A 14,362-nucleotide genomic window follows, 5' to 3' on the forward strand; every position below is an offset into this window, starting at 1 on the left:
AGAATTAGCTTAGATCTCAGTAGAATGACATTATCAATTTTAGTTATTTATTTTATGTTTTCTTTGTTTTCACATTTTTTCGAAAACAAACAAGTTAAATTTTCTCCCTATCATATTTGATAAAATAAAATCACGCAACAAAAGTTTTGGTAAGTTTTTCATAATTTAAATATTTTAAAATTCTCAGTTGCAACCCCGCTTGCAACAGGAAAATCTCAGTTGCAACTGGAGAAGTTCTCAATTGCAACTACACTTGCAACTAGAAAAGACTCGATTGAACCCATATTTGCAACTAGATAAAAGTCTTAGTTGCAACCATACTTGCAACCGAAATAGTCTAATTGCAGCGACACTTGCAACTACAAAAAAAAAACTCTATTGCAACTACGCTTGCAACTGGACTTTTTTAAAAGTTACAAAATAAGACAAATTTTATAACTACCATACATAATATAGTACAAAAATTATCCGTCTCTAGTTTTTTTTTTTTTTGAACTGGAACACATGTATTCCATTAGTGCACAACGATATCGTTGGCAATAAAAAAGCAGAGCAGTTGTCACATCACACTCGCTAAAATAAAATGTATATATTCACATGCAATTATGCAAACCATAAGCATCCCTCCATCGTACGTCACTGCAACCGAAACTTTGTTTGGACGTCAATTTAAAAGAAGTAAAAGGTGCGATGAACAATACAATACCGAATAGTAGTAGATGGGGAAAAAACTAGTATAACCGAGGAAATAGCAGATCACACCAACTGTTGGGGCTTCTTTTGCACATAACCACAACAATGATATTTCTTTGCACCAAACACCAATGTGTGAGTAACGATTTGCACAAAACACAAATACTTCAATTAGGAGTCTTAACGGGGAATTAACCACATTAGGCCCACTTTCATAATCAAGGTGGCATGCAACATGGATTTCACAAGCTCTTTGCTGGATATAATAGATGAACAAAGGAGTTCAATCATGGTCAGCAGCAGCACCACAGCTCCGTGGCAGCAAGCGTCCGCAGGGAGGGGCACGCGGGCGGAGAAGGGATCTCTCCCTCACCAGCCCACTCCGGACCTCTCCCGTGGACATCTTTTTGGGTGGCGATGTTGTTTCAGGATATCCGGTGCTAAAGGAATCGGAACAGAGCGCCCAAAATCAATGCAACAGTCTTTGTCTTCCTTGTCTCCAAATGTCGCCGCCTTTCCAATCTCCTCCGCAGCTTTCGCCAGCTCGTTCGATTCCCGTTCCTCGCCATCCCCCCAGTGCTCATGTATCCGCCACCGCCTCCCCGAGCATCCGCGCACCCCCGGCCATCCCCGCCGCATCCCATGCGCTCCTCCGCCATTTCCATCGTCCAGACGACGTCCATGCACTTCCTCTGATAGAGCTAACCTCCCCGTCGATGTCCTGCTTTGCACTGCCATCCGCCACCGATGCATCACCGACTCACCGCCGTCCGTTCAGTCTATCGATCCAGGCAATCAACGCGCCTCGATCTACCCGAGCCCCATCGCATCATCAGCCACCACGATCCCCACATCGTCACACGCCACACTTGACCTTTGCCCAATTAACTAATGGCTATCAAGGCTGTTAATGGTGATTTATGTGTTCTGTGCAACGTTTACAACAAATAGTGGTGTTTGGTGCAAAAATTTATAGTGGCTGTGGTTTCGTGCAAAAGAAGCCCCAACAAGTGGTGCTATGTGCTAAAACCTCAGTATAACTGGAACGTGGCGATTCAGAGAATGCTGCGAAGCACCGGAGAAGGATTATTTTTCCCGGAGGAGTAGTACATCTTGGAAGAGCTCTAAGCTCCCAGGGTTCCGGCGGCCTGTGGTTGATCCACGACTTGAGACCCACAGTCAGCGACCCAATAATAACCGACTTTGAGGAGAAGAAAAACTTGCACGACCCACCTGGAACGCTCGAAACCGCCTCCACCTGCAGTCTTCACGCCGACCTCCTCCACTTCACCCGTCCTCATCCCTCCTCTCCCCCACAGTCCCTTCGGACCGGCGGCCACACGCTGCTCCTCTCCCCCGTCCCCTCCGCCCCCAATCCCCTCCCACACGTGCGACCTGACCTCCTGGTCGTCGGCGAGCTCGGCATCGCCGCCATGGAGGTCGGGGGCGCCGCGTCCTGCCTCCTTTGAAGCACCGAGCGGTCCAGCAATTAGCTGTTGCCGACATCCGCCCGGACTCCAGGTCACAGCAACCGGAGGTATGGTCTCCTCTAGACCTCTACCTTCTCTCCTTTCCCATCTTTGTTTTTTTTGTATTACTATAGGCATGAACGGATATTGGTTGGATATATGGATTAATATTTTATTGGATTGTGCGTGAGTTCATATTTGTGCCAAATAAACATCACATGAATAATTAATTTGGTCTAACTTGATTTGAAGTATACCTTTCCAGTAGTTTCACCAAACCTAGAACTTATGCTTCCATTAGATCTGACATTGGATAATTTGAATCTACTACACTGTAATCATAGCTCATTTATATGTATTAACCCATGGCCCAGAAAGTGCTAAAAGGCTGAAGTACTTTATCTGTTGTAGTAAAAGAATTTAAGTTTTCATTTTTAAATGCAGAACATATGTCTGAAGTGGAGTGCGGTGCACTTCTAACACAAGTATCTGACCACGTTTAAGAAGCTCGTGACAATATATGATGTATGCCTAGGACTAACTTCAGTTGGGACTCACCTCAGCATCGCAACAGCATAATTGCTGCAGTTCCTCATGCTCCTTGGCTCTCATTCCACATGGCAGAGAACTTCTGGCTGCTTCTAGCTGCTTTAAACAAAGTCTGGTTATCCCAGAAGGTCAGCTTCATGGACGAGGCTACAGCCATAGTTGCAGCATCAAAAGCTATACACGATACCGAGAAAGCATTAGGTGCGAGTCCTAGGAAAATACGAGTTGCAGTTAGGGAGTCAAGGCAGTTGACGGAGTGACGAAAGGCATAGGTTGTTAATGGGCAAGTTTCAAGCCCCAGCGGAGGGAAATCACAACCTGACATCCTTATGCTTGTGCGACGCATGTATAGGCTGTGATAGCAAGACTAGATTTAAGCTGAAGGCTGAAGCTCAACAGCGCGGTAACAAGAGCCCATGCGCCTGGTGTAGGTCCAGTGGGGGAGGATGGCATTGAGGAGGAAGAGGAGGAGGAAGAAGAGGAATACAACGATTACGAGAAGAAGTACAGTGATGACGAGGAAGAAGAGAAGAACAAGGGAAAAGGCAAGGTTGCAAATGGAGTAGTGCATAAAAAGTCGATAGAACACATTGTTATTCAGGTAACATAGATGCTTAACATCAATGTTTGCCCTTTGTGCACCATGAAACTGACAAAAAAATCTGTAATAGCTGATTACCATTTTAGTTTATTATTATTCTCACATGGGTGGAACCAATAATTGAGAATTGGAACCAAATCGGAAGGACTTTTACCATATATTCACAATAGGGTTTGAACCAAAGATAACTTGCAAAGTTTCAAATGTCTACTCCAATTCGTTCATAATATATTCGAAAGTACCATTTGGTTGTCATTAGGGTTTGTACGGCATTTGGTTTCTGACTTTTTTTTCTTTATTGATTCTTGGTTCATTGACTTATCCAAATAGCACAACAATCTACTTAAGATGACTTAGACTGAGCATTTTATAATCTGTTGTAATAGCAATGCCAAACATCTTTATCAAAAAAACAATGCCAAATGTAGCCTTGTTTACTTGGTTAACAGTGTAATCATTGATATTTCTTCCCTTGCTAAAAAATCATTAAGTTACAATGACCAATGTTTATTTTTTATTAGAATCTTTACAATGAACAATTGTGAGATACAGAAATGGATTAGTAGAGTACTAATCTAGCATTACCGAGATGCATAATTACAATACCTAATTGTAAGATACAAAGGTGGTGGACCAGTAGCATATGACAGCATTATTGAGATGCAAAACCATAGCCCAACCGTGAGATACAAAGGTGGATCATAATATTGCTTGCTCTGCTAAAGTATGAACTCTATACATGAAAGTAGTAATTAGGAGAGCAAGAACAAAGTTTCTAGGGTTTTATGATATCCATTTTGGCATTTGTGTCACTTTGCTGGGTATAACTGAATTAGTGCATCCTTCCTCTTTTTTATAAATTTATTTCTTCAGATCGACATGGTTTATTTTTATATCTGATTTGATGCATGCAAGAACTATGCCTATGGCTTTTGCAGGAAGGACCTGAAGTAGCTGCAGTTGAATCCTAGGTTGTTTGTCATGGCAATGTGCAAGTTTGATCCCAGCCGGTGGGGAGGTTTGGCGTATTCAGCGGTGTGCCATTGGAAAAGCTTCAGACCGGCTCTACTGGAGGTTTTAATGCTATGCGCAGATGTGGAATTTTGACTTTCTAAATTTGTACATGTTTACTTAGGTTTGCTTGGACATTGTCTCTTCGTTATTTGTGATCTTTCAATGGCCATTCACCACTAAATTGTGTAACTGCAGTATATAATTAAGTTGTAAATTGGCCAATTGACACAAACCCCGTTAAAATTTATTTCAGTACTATACCTTCATTTTGTGTTTCTCAGTATGGTCGAGTAAGAGCTTCCATTTTGTGCAGTGTATGCCTTGATTGCATAGATCTGTAATTTGTTTTTCGTTATATTGCCAACTAATGATCGTTTGCATCCGATTTGACATAATCAGATTCCTCTTAAAAGATGATAACAAGCTAGAGAAACATGCATTCTGTCAGAAAAAGAGTACAAAACAGAGGTTAGCTTATTGATTTGGCATTTGGTTTGAGGTACTCGAGCCATGCCTCTGTTGGGATGCTTAGGATTATGAGTCACACTGGCATTGGTAAAATTGGTTTGCTCGGGAGGAATTGGATAACGAAAAGGAAAACGATAACAAAAAGGCAATTTGTATCTATAGGCTAGCTGGGAAGTTCAGTTTGCTTGAATAACATATCGGAGTTTATATACTCCTGAAGTCCTCATGCTCATTTATAAACAAAAGAATTGATATCTGGGCTATTACTGTACCTATAGTGTTTGTATTTATTATGTGATCTACTAACTCCAAAACTTTTAGGAAATTTATTTGTAGTGAATGATGCCATGTCAATAAGCTATATGCTTTGAAAATTACGAGTTACTTATGTTGTGAGTGCTTCTTTATTTATATAATTACTATTCTTTTATGAATTTTTTCGTGCCTATGCAGTATGCATAACTGAAGTATTGCGTCCGAGCATCGTTCCAGATGTAAGCTAAAAATTTACTTAGACTATGTATACAATTTTTTCTCCGCTATGCTTGGTAGGCAACAATCCAATAATTGTTTTTCTTTCTAAAATCTATTCCTTTTGTTACATGTTTTCTGCATGTTAAGTCACGAACATGACAAATTATGGTCTTTTGGGTGATAAGAAGGAAAGCTGGTGCTGAGTTGTTGTTATTGATGTCCTTTGGTAAGGTAATAGAAGACGTATATATTTTTCTGGTTCTTCCATTAGGAGCCGAGAATGACACTTTTGTTCTTACTGTGATTCCAAATTTATTTCTCCTCAACAGGTTATTGGGGCATAGTTTGGTATCTGGCAACTGGGCTGAGGCAAATTATTTTACTTTTATCTTATCTTAAACATTTTGGTGTGTGGTCTTGAATGGTTAGATACCATGTCTAAGTTGTACTTCGACTACCTAATGGCTACAGTGTTCAAGTTATTGTTCTTTAAATAGACGTCTTATAAATTGAGTGTCACTGTAATCAGCTTTCTTGATTTAATCTCAGTTATGTTAGTTCGTCACTTGCATACTGAATAGATAACTTAGTTGGACCTATGTTAGTTCGTCCTTTGAATTGATTTTGTAGTAGCAGTGAAAGAATGTTTGTACCATTCCTAATTACCTTGGATATCAATTCTGTAAATCAGTTCTGATGGGTAATAAAGTATGTATGGCTCTGTCAAGTTTGTGTTCTTAGTGACCAGATATGAGATCCAAAACTCATGGATAGCCCTATTTTAATATATTTTCTCATACCTTGCCAATAAGATGTGACATTTCTCTGTCGTTTGTTGTTAGTGAAATGCATAGTTTGTTGTTAGTGAAATGCATACGAAATAAGAAAACGTAAGTACCAAAAACGGCGCAGCAACGCGCGCAGGGTCCTTCTAGTACTACTGATTTGGCACCAGACTCCAAACGGAGGAGAGCGAGCAGGCGGCAGCTAGCAGAGAAAGCGACTATGGCGTTGATGGGAGAGGAGGCGGTGACCGCCGTGGACCGCCGTGGCCGCCCTGTCTCGCGGCGCTCTTCCGGCCGGTGGCCGGCCGCGCTCTTCGTCATCGGTACGTACGACACGAAGCAAACCGCAGACACGGCTTTGCGTGCGCGCCTATGCGTCTGTGACGGTAGAAACTGAATGCAGGAGTGGAGATCGCGGAGCGGTTCGCGTTCGCCGGCATCTCCGGGAACCTCATCACCTACCTGACCGGCCCGCTTGGCCAGTCGACGGCGGCGGCAGCGGCGGCTGTCAACGCGTGGTCCGGCGTGGCCATGATGCTGCCGCTGCTCGGCGCCGCCCTGGCTGACTCCTGGATAGGCCGGTACCGCACCATCCTCTACGCCTCCCTCTTCTACATCCTGGTACGTGTTAGCCGTGCACTCCCTGAATTTTGCAGATGAAAATCACAGTCTTCCACAGAAAACAGTTCAATTTGTTCAACTGTTTCCAGGGACTGGGCTTGTTGACCCTCTCATCGTCGACCAACTCCTGCGAGGGCACGCAACACTCAGCCGGATGCCCGTCTGCTGTCCAAGTGGCCTTCTTCTACCTCTCCCTCTACCTCGTCGCATTCGCTTACGGAGGCCAAAAGCCCTGCGTGCAAGCGTTCAGCGCCGAGCAGTTCGATGAGAGTGACCCCGAGGAGCTCCTTCTTCAACTGGTGGTACTTCGCCTCAGATGGTAGCAACACCATCACTGTTTCGCTCCTGAACTACGTGCAGGACAGTGTAAGCTGGCAGCTTGGGTTCGGGATCCCGTGTGTCACCATGGCACTTGCTCTCGCTGTCTTCTTGCTCGGAACCAAGACCTACCGCTTCTACCCTCCAGCAAGAAACGGCGGCCTACTTGTGCAGCTTGGTGAACCGCTTGTCGCGAGGATCAAGTCTTGGCACTCCTCATGCAGATTACTCGATGACTCACAGCCCTTGCTCGCCAGCGCTTCCTTGTCACCCAAGAGGAGCACCGGCAATGCAGATCTCCCTCATGAAGCCACATCGATGCTCAAATTGTTTCCGATATGGTCGGCATGCCTGGTCTATGCTGTTGTCTTCGCACAGTGGTCTACGTTGTTCACCAAGCAAGCGAGCACACTGGACAGGAGAATAGGCAGCTTGGTAGTACCAGCTGCTGCGCTGCAAAACCTGAGCCACGCCGCAGTCATGATCTTCCTGCCCATCTATGACCGGATCCTCGTTCCACTAGCGAGGAAACACACCAAGAACCCTCATGGCATCACGATTCTGCAGAGGATCGGTGTCGGGCTGGCTACTTCGGTCGTTGCAATGATCGTCGCTGCCCTGGTGGAGATGAAGAGGCTCCGGATTGCAGCAGACCATGGCGTTCTGGATGAACCTGATGCTGTTGTTCCTATGAGCTTACTGTGGGTGGTTCCTCAGTTCATCCTGGCTGGGTTGTCCAGCGTGTTTGGAGTTGTCGGCCTGCAAGAGTTCTTCTATGACCAGGTGCCAGACTCCCTTCGCAGCTTGGGCATAGCTCTGTACCTGAGCATAGCTGGGGTTGGCTGCTTCATCAGTAGCTTCCTTGTGTACGCCATTGACAAGGTGACCAGTTCCGCCGGAGAGAGCTGGTTCTCTAACAATCTCAACAGGGGGCATCTCGATTACTTCTTCTGGCTTCTGGCTGCCCTCAGTGCCTTGAGTTTCTCTGCTTACCTGCACTTTGCACAGGGTTATGTTGTTAAGAAAAAGGACAATTCAGTTTTGGTACAATGATGTGATGCTACAGAAAGTTCAGTGCAATCGCATGAACAACCATGACAGGGGGTAAAGGAAGTTTCTCACAGAAATAATAACGAATGTTAGTTCACTTATTCTCTACATCTATAGTTAACCTGATGATGGCAGAAGTTGCATTTTTTTTTGGGAGTGACCACACCCCTGCCGTGAACATAATGTAGTAAAACACAATAAATATGGGTATAACCCTCACAATCTGCTCAAAGCGCAACAACACAAAGCCCATTTTAGGCTGCTTAAGAATTAAGACAGAAGGCACCAGGGAAGATAAGGTATAACAACTTTGTTAAGATGGTTCAGGGATACAATAGTACAAAACGGTCAACTAATGAAGTAACTTCCTGTGTTAATTGTTCCGGGGTAAAAACATTTCAGTCACTCGGATGCTATCTGCTTTAGCAATTCAAATAAAATCGTTTAGAGAAATTGAGGGGACATTGATCAACATGCCAATAAAAATGACTTCCTCATCAGGCCCAGTAGGAAGCCAGAAGCAGAAAAAGGTGGCATCTTGATTTGAATTGAAAATCAGTTCTTTTGGCAGTGTTGGAGGTCTTCAATTGCATTCTTCCATTGCCAGGCTCGCTGTTTTGCATCCTCAAATACGAACACCTTCTTTGGCTGTAAGAGAACTAGGTTAGGTATGATAACTAGAGCATCCATGAAAAGGTAAAATAGAGCATCCAGGATAAGACTAAGGAGCAATAACAGCAAAGAGGGATACCGTGCATATCCTAAAATGTGAAGAGTTTGCTACTTGCACATTGAGTTCACTTGGATCATCAGACCAACTAATATTTCCCTTGGTCACCATTTTTGCAGGGTCAATCAAAATCAACTGAGGCTTGTTGGTAAGGATCAGCTGGACCTTCTTATTTGATAGCTTATTAATCTTCTTCAGCTTCGATATCAAGACTACAGACTCACCAGGCTCCAGGAAATCCTGCCTGCCAATTGTTAAAGATGCACCAACATGAATTACCTTTTACTTGTGGAAAAAATGTGAGCATGGTGTCGACCATTTCCCCCCTTTTTCATTTTTCTTTTCTCTCCTGTAAGTATAATAAAAAAGTTGTGATAACCTGTATTTACCATCTAGAGTCGAAGGAGTCGATAGAAGCTAATTTAGATACATGGGACCGTACTTCAGAAGATGACGCAGCACCATTATTTCCAACAGGGACAGGTTGGTTGCCTGGTGCACTTCCCATGTGCGACAACCAATCTGAATCCTGGGTATCCTCATCCTCATTTGCCTGAATGGGGAGATCATCAGAATGGTGAAGACTGGAGTTAAGTGGTTGCATTGACAAATTTAAGATAGCATTGTTTGCATGGACATATTTAAGATAGCATACATTTGCTTCTGCGGCAAGGTTTGGTGCACGTGTCTTCCTTATATTTTTCCAGTCAATGCCTCTGAAGAAGGGATGCTTCTTTAAAGAAGCATAACCATCAGGTCCTGCACCTGGCCGTTTGGTTGGATCAACATCCTGCAGAAACAAAATATGGAATAAGTCTATTTGCGGAAGTTCAAATTAGCAATCCAAGGATTGTTTTTTGCTGTGGTGAGGTCTGTGCTAATCTTAATTATGTGTATTGAAGGGGATGTGCCTTGTTTATTCTAATAGCCTTTTTTATACCAAGTTACTGGGACAATATTTTCTGTGAATACTGTTCTACAAGTTACTGGTGTCGGTATGCCCCAGAACAAAAACCATACAAGGAAATATTCTGTATAATTGCATACCAGCAACTTGTCAATTAGATCTCTTGCTTCATCCGAGAAGTACTCAGGAATTCTGAGATCCCTTGCTATAATTCTCTGGAAAATCAACCACTCACTGGCATCCTTAAATGGTGAAGAGCCAGAGAGCATTTGAAACAACGTGCACCCTAATGCCCACAAGTCATTTCTGCAAAGAATAGAAAGAGGTCCATCAGAAAAAATTTGTATAAATCTCTGCTAATATCAGCAAAGAATACGTAGTTTAGTAGAAGCTTCCTGGCTACCCAACTGGTAGCAGACTGAATTTTAGGTGCATCATGAAAGATTTTTTTCTTAATGCTATGAGCTTAAAAACTTTGTCTTCAAAAATGGAATACCACATTTACCACGTTGTGCATTTTTCTGAAATATTGACCTGACAAGATGTGTTGATGAGACATACAGACACCTAAGGAATGCATCAAAAACCTAATGTCTTAAAGAATGGAATACCACATTCATCATGTTACATTTTTCTGATATATTAGCCTTACAAGATGTGCCAAGGAGGCATACAATGGTCCGGGAATCCATGTCGGCAAATTATCTAATTATGCCTATTGCTTTCATCATAACATCTTTGATGTTACAACATGAAATTACAACTTTTGCTAGGCACCTAAGCTGATATCTAGGGCAGCCATCTACAGGACAGCTTTTTTTGTGAAAATACAGGACTATGTTTTGTAGCAAGATAAGCTTGCAGGCGTCAAAACCATTGATAGCTTAAAGCAAGGTGCAGTCTATACAAGCTACCGAATACCTAGTTGACGTATTTGAATACATCATTCAGAGTGAAAACATAAACTAGCATCAAACGATACAGCTTCTTAAACATCTGAGAAATAAATGGAATTATGCCAAGGAAGCAAGGTTTATCAAGGGAATCAGTGTTTATGGATGAGGTTATTAACTTACCCAAAAGTTGCTGGGGCAGAGTTGAGGACCTCTGGTGGTACGTATGCAGCAGTTCCAACAAATGTGCAGGCCCTCTCATCTGTATGCCAAGTGTAGGAAAAGCAGAACATTCAGAACTTCACATCACCAAATTCTAAAGCAATCCAGCACTGTATATGTTTTATCTTACTAGTTGAATTTGGGAGGACTTTGATTGGAGTATCCATAGTAGGCTTCACACTACCAAAATCAGCAATCTTGATGTGCCCATCGGAAGTAAGCAGTAAATTTTCAGGCTGAAAGATCAAAACAATTTTAAGTTAATGCTACTAATGACATTAACTTTTCATCACTTAACTAAAAGACCAAACATGGACCTCCATTGAGTAAATTTTCAGGCTGAAAGATGAGAATAATTGAAGTCACTGTTACTAATGCAATTAACTTTTCTCGTAACTAAAAGATCATTACGATGCATGTACCTTGACATCCCGATGTATTAGGCCCAGGCTATGCAAATACTCGAGAATATCAACAATTTCAGCGGCGTAGAACCGTGCGTCGTCCTCAGGCAGGCGGCCTTTCTGCAAGCAAAACCCCACGCATAAGAAGCAAATACAGAGCGGGAAGTAACCACATTGTGAGCAGGTTGACACTAACCCTGACGATCTGGTCGAACAACTCCCCGCCTTCGCACGACTCCAGTGCCATGTCTGCGCAGTGAAAGAAGCGTCAGTGTTCGTCCAATGTAAGCATCCAACAATGTAGCTCGCACTTCAGAAAAGTATTATATGATGAGATTAAAACTGCTCGGTGGTTGAATTCAAACAGGGATAGGCACTGACAGAGGGAGTATGTGTCCTGGAATGTGAAGAAGAGTTTGATGACGCCCGGGTGGTCGAGCTGGTCGAGCACGATGCGCTCCATCTTGACGTAGGAGATCTTGTTCTCCTTGGTGATGAACTTCTTGTCCATGATCTTGAGCGCGTAGACGTTGCCCGTGTCCTTCTTCTTGGCCCTCACCACCTGCCACGCATCGGCATGCAAGAAACAGAAACCTCAAACAACCGCAATTCCCAATCCAGGCCAGTTCCCCAGGAGAAAAGAACATAGGAGGGGAGAAAGAAACCGTCCTCCACGGATTAAACAAAGGCGAGTGCTGAGCGTCCCCCGGGGGATCCCACGCGCCGATCCCCCGGGTCGCCAGCCGTTCGATTGATCCGTTGGATGAGAACCCGCGTCTCGGTCTGTTGTGTCATGTCTACGACACTGGAAACCAGCAGGTCCCACCACGTGCGGAGCCCTTCCTTGACTTTTCTCGTCCACACACGAAGGTTTTCTTCCATCTCACCTCCATATGCTGCCATGTTTCTATCGCATGGAGCTCCCCCTCCAGCTAACGTGTAGCCATGGCTGCCCTGTAGGTGCCCATGCACTTTGCTGCCGCCTGTGGCTGCTGCAAGCTGTGAGCCATCTGTCGTGGGCGCTGCTGGAAGCGGAAGTGACGGGACTCGCCGGCGCTGCTAGACGATGGGAGGCGAGCTGCAGGATGGACGCCTCGTAGTTTTTAGTTGTCCACCGGCGGGTGCTGCAAGAGGCAGTGGCGGGTGCTACCTAGGGCGTCGGCGGCTGCTAGAATAGTCGGCGGCGAGTGCTACAGGCGGCGGCAGCTGCTGCTGCTACCAAGGACGTCGGCCGCTGCTACCAAGGGTGTCGGCCGTTGCTACAACAGGCGACGGCTGCTACTACCAAGGGCGGCTGCGGCTGCTACAATAGGCGGCAACCGCTGCTACCAAGGTCGTCGGCCGTTGCTACCAAGGGTGTCGGCCGTTGCTACAACAGGCGGCGGCTGTGCTGCTACAAAGGGCGGCCGTGTCTGCTACAAGGCTACAATATGCGGCGGCCGCTGCTACGGCGTCGGGCGCTACTACCAAGGTCGTCGGCCGTTGCTACAACAGGCGGCGGCTGCTGCTACCAAGGGCGGCGGCAGCTGCTACAACAGGCCGCGGCGAGTGCTACAAAGCGGCGTCGGCTGCTGGTACCAATGGCGGCCGCGGCTGCTTCAATGGGCGGCAGCGAGTGCTACAAGCTGCGTCGGCGGCTGCCTACAATGGGCGGCGGTTGCTACAATGGATGGCGACGACTTCTACAAGCGAGCTCGCCGAGGTAGAGTGCAGCGACTCAAGGGCGACCTTCCTCGATCATGAAGATGGCGGCCAGCGATGGGGCGACCTCACGGAGGTGGAGGACAAGGGAGATGCCCCCATGGGGCGGCGCGGGCCTGGTTGCCGAGATGGCCGCCGGCTGGCGTCGAGGCGAGCTCACGGAGGTGAGGTTGAGGACGAGCGAGATGTCCCCATGGGCCGGCGCTGGTATGGTCGCGGAGATGCTGGCCGGCGGCGGGGCGAGCTCACGGAGGTGAGTTGGGAGGACAAGGGAGATGTTCCCAAGGGGTGGCACCACTGGCGCGGGCGTGCTCGCCTAGATGGTGGCCGGCGGCCCGGCGAGCTCACGGAGGTGGACGGGTCCCCGTGGGTCGGTCGGTGCGGGCGTCCTCGTCGAGGTGACGCCGCCGGCGAGCAAGCTCTGTTTCTCGAGGAGAGAGGAGCATCGGAGAAAATAATTTGGGAACCTGTAGCTCACCGAGGAAGAAGGCGATTAACGCAGGGAGAAGATAAGACCGGTTGTTGTGGGCCCAACAGGACACGTGGCTTGCAACGGAGGCGGAGGATAGCACGAACGGATCCTCCGGGTGATCTAGAGCATTTTCCTTAAACAAAAGAACGACCACACATAGTAGGCACGATGGTGCGTAAAAAAGAACACACCTTGGAGTAGGAGCCGACGCCGTAGATCTTGCCGATGTCGAAGTCGTCGACGGTGAACTGCTCCTGCGGCGCGCGGAATGCGATCCCTCCGCCGCCGGCAGCCGCCGCGGCGGCGGTGGGTGAGGCGGAGGCGGAGGAGGGGGAAGGCGCGAGACGGAGCCTGGCGGCGAAGTCCCTCTCCATGTCGTCGTCGCTGTCGCTGTCGCCGCCGACCGCCATTCGGCCGGAGCGGTTGTGAGCGGGTGCGGTATCTATAGGCGGCTGGCGCGGGGTTCGAGGGTGCGGCGCGGCCTCCGATGGCGGAGGCGGTCAACGGGAGGAGGACGAACCATCGGATTCGGCTTGGAAGGGTGGGAAAGCGGGGAAGGGTATGGAGTGGATTGGACTGCGACGGCCGCAGCCTTTCCTTTGTTTCGCGTTGCGTTGGGCTCCGGAGGAGGAAAGGAATCGAATCTAGCAGCAGCTCTACAGGAACAGAATGAGGAAGACAGAGAAGAGAGAGATAGAGCTTTATGTTGGGTTGATGATCGTGCTTTGTTGCCTTGTGAGTCGTGGAGGTGCGTGATCGAATGATGGGGATGATGGAGGATGGATGGGCAGGGAGTGATGGAGAAAACAACTGCCGATCTTTTCTGTTTTTTTTTTGTCGCGAATAAGTATGTCTGACCTGGGAAATTACTCCCTTCGCTTTCAAAATAAATACAGTATCAATTTTTTTCCTAAATACGGATAAATTTATATATATTCATATTTAGGTAAACGTATGACACTTATCTTCGAAACGAAGGTAATGTTTGCTA

General features: G+C 46.3%; 1 protein-coding gene, 1 long non-coding RNA gene and 1 pseudogene across 3 annotated transcripts; 2 read left to right on the forward strand and 1 right to left on the reverse strand.

Moving 5' to 3' along the window:
- The first annotated feature begins 1,846 nt into the window (after window positions 1–1,846).
- Window positions 1,847–4,602, forward strand: LOC127344212 (uncharacterized). Its single transcript, XR_007877834.2, has 3 exons — window positions 1,847–2,230; window positions 2,607–3,312; window positions 4,251–4,602. It is a non-coding gene; the product is annotated as an uncharacterized lncRNA (long non-coding RNA).
- A 1,616-nt stretch (window positions 4,603–6,218) lies between these two features.
- On the forward strand, window positions 6,219–8,090 carry LOC127344208 (protein NRT1/ PTR FAMILY 5.10-like; annotated as a pseudogene).
- A 247-nt stretch (window positions 8,091–8,337) lies between these two features.
- Window positions 8,338–14,063, reverse strand: LOC127344209 (3-phosphoinositide-dependent protein kinase 2). 2 transcript variants are annotated; one of them, XM_051370429.2, is made up of 11 exons: window positions 13,563–14,060; window positions 11,580–11,760; window positions 11,395–11,447; window positions 11,217–11,318; window positions 10,925–11,030; window positions 10,756–10,834; window positions 9,820–9,985; window positions 9,428–9,562; window positions 9,162–9,325; window positions 8,794–9,016; window positions 8,338–8,690 (listed from the first exon to the last, which is right to left on the reverse strand). In XM_051370429.2, the coding sequence occupies exons 1-11, from the start codon at window positions 13,779–13,781 to the stop codon at window positions 8,598–8,600; spliced, it is 1,521 nt and encodes a 506-aa protein (XP_051226389.1). In that variant the 5' UTR covers window positions 13,782–14,060; the 3' UTR covers window positions 8,338–8,597. The 2 variants fall into 2 exon arrangements, with proteins under 2 accessions (XP_051226389.1, XP_051226390.1); XM_051370430.2 differs by lacking the exon at window positions 8,338–8,690 and having other exon boundaries at window positions 8,874–9,121; window positions 9,215–9,325; window positions 13,563–14,063.
- Between the last annotated feature and the right edge of the window lie 299 nt (window positions 14,064–14,362).

The sequence above is a fragment of the Lolium perenne genome, chromosome 3 (genome assembly GCF_019359855.2).
Source record: "Lolium perenne isolate Kyuss_39 chromosome 3, Kyuss_2.0, whole genome shotgun sequence".
In the NCBI taxonomy this organism is placed as follows: domain Eukaryota; kingdom Viridiplantae; phylum Streptophyta; class Magnoliopsida; order Poales; family Poaceae; genus Lolium; species Lolium perenne.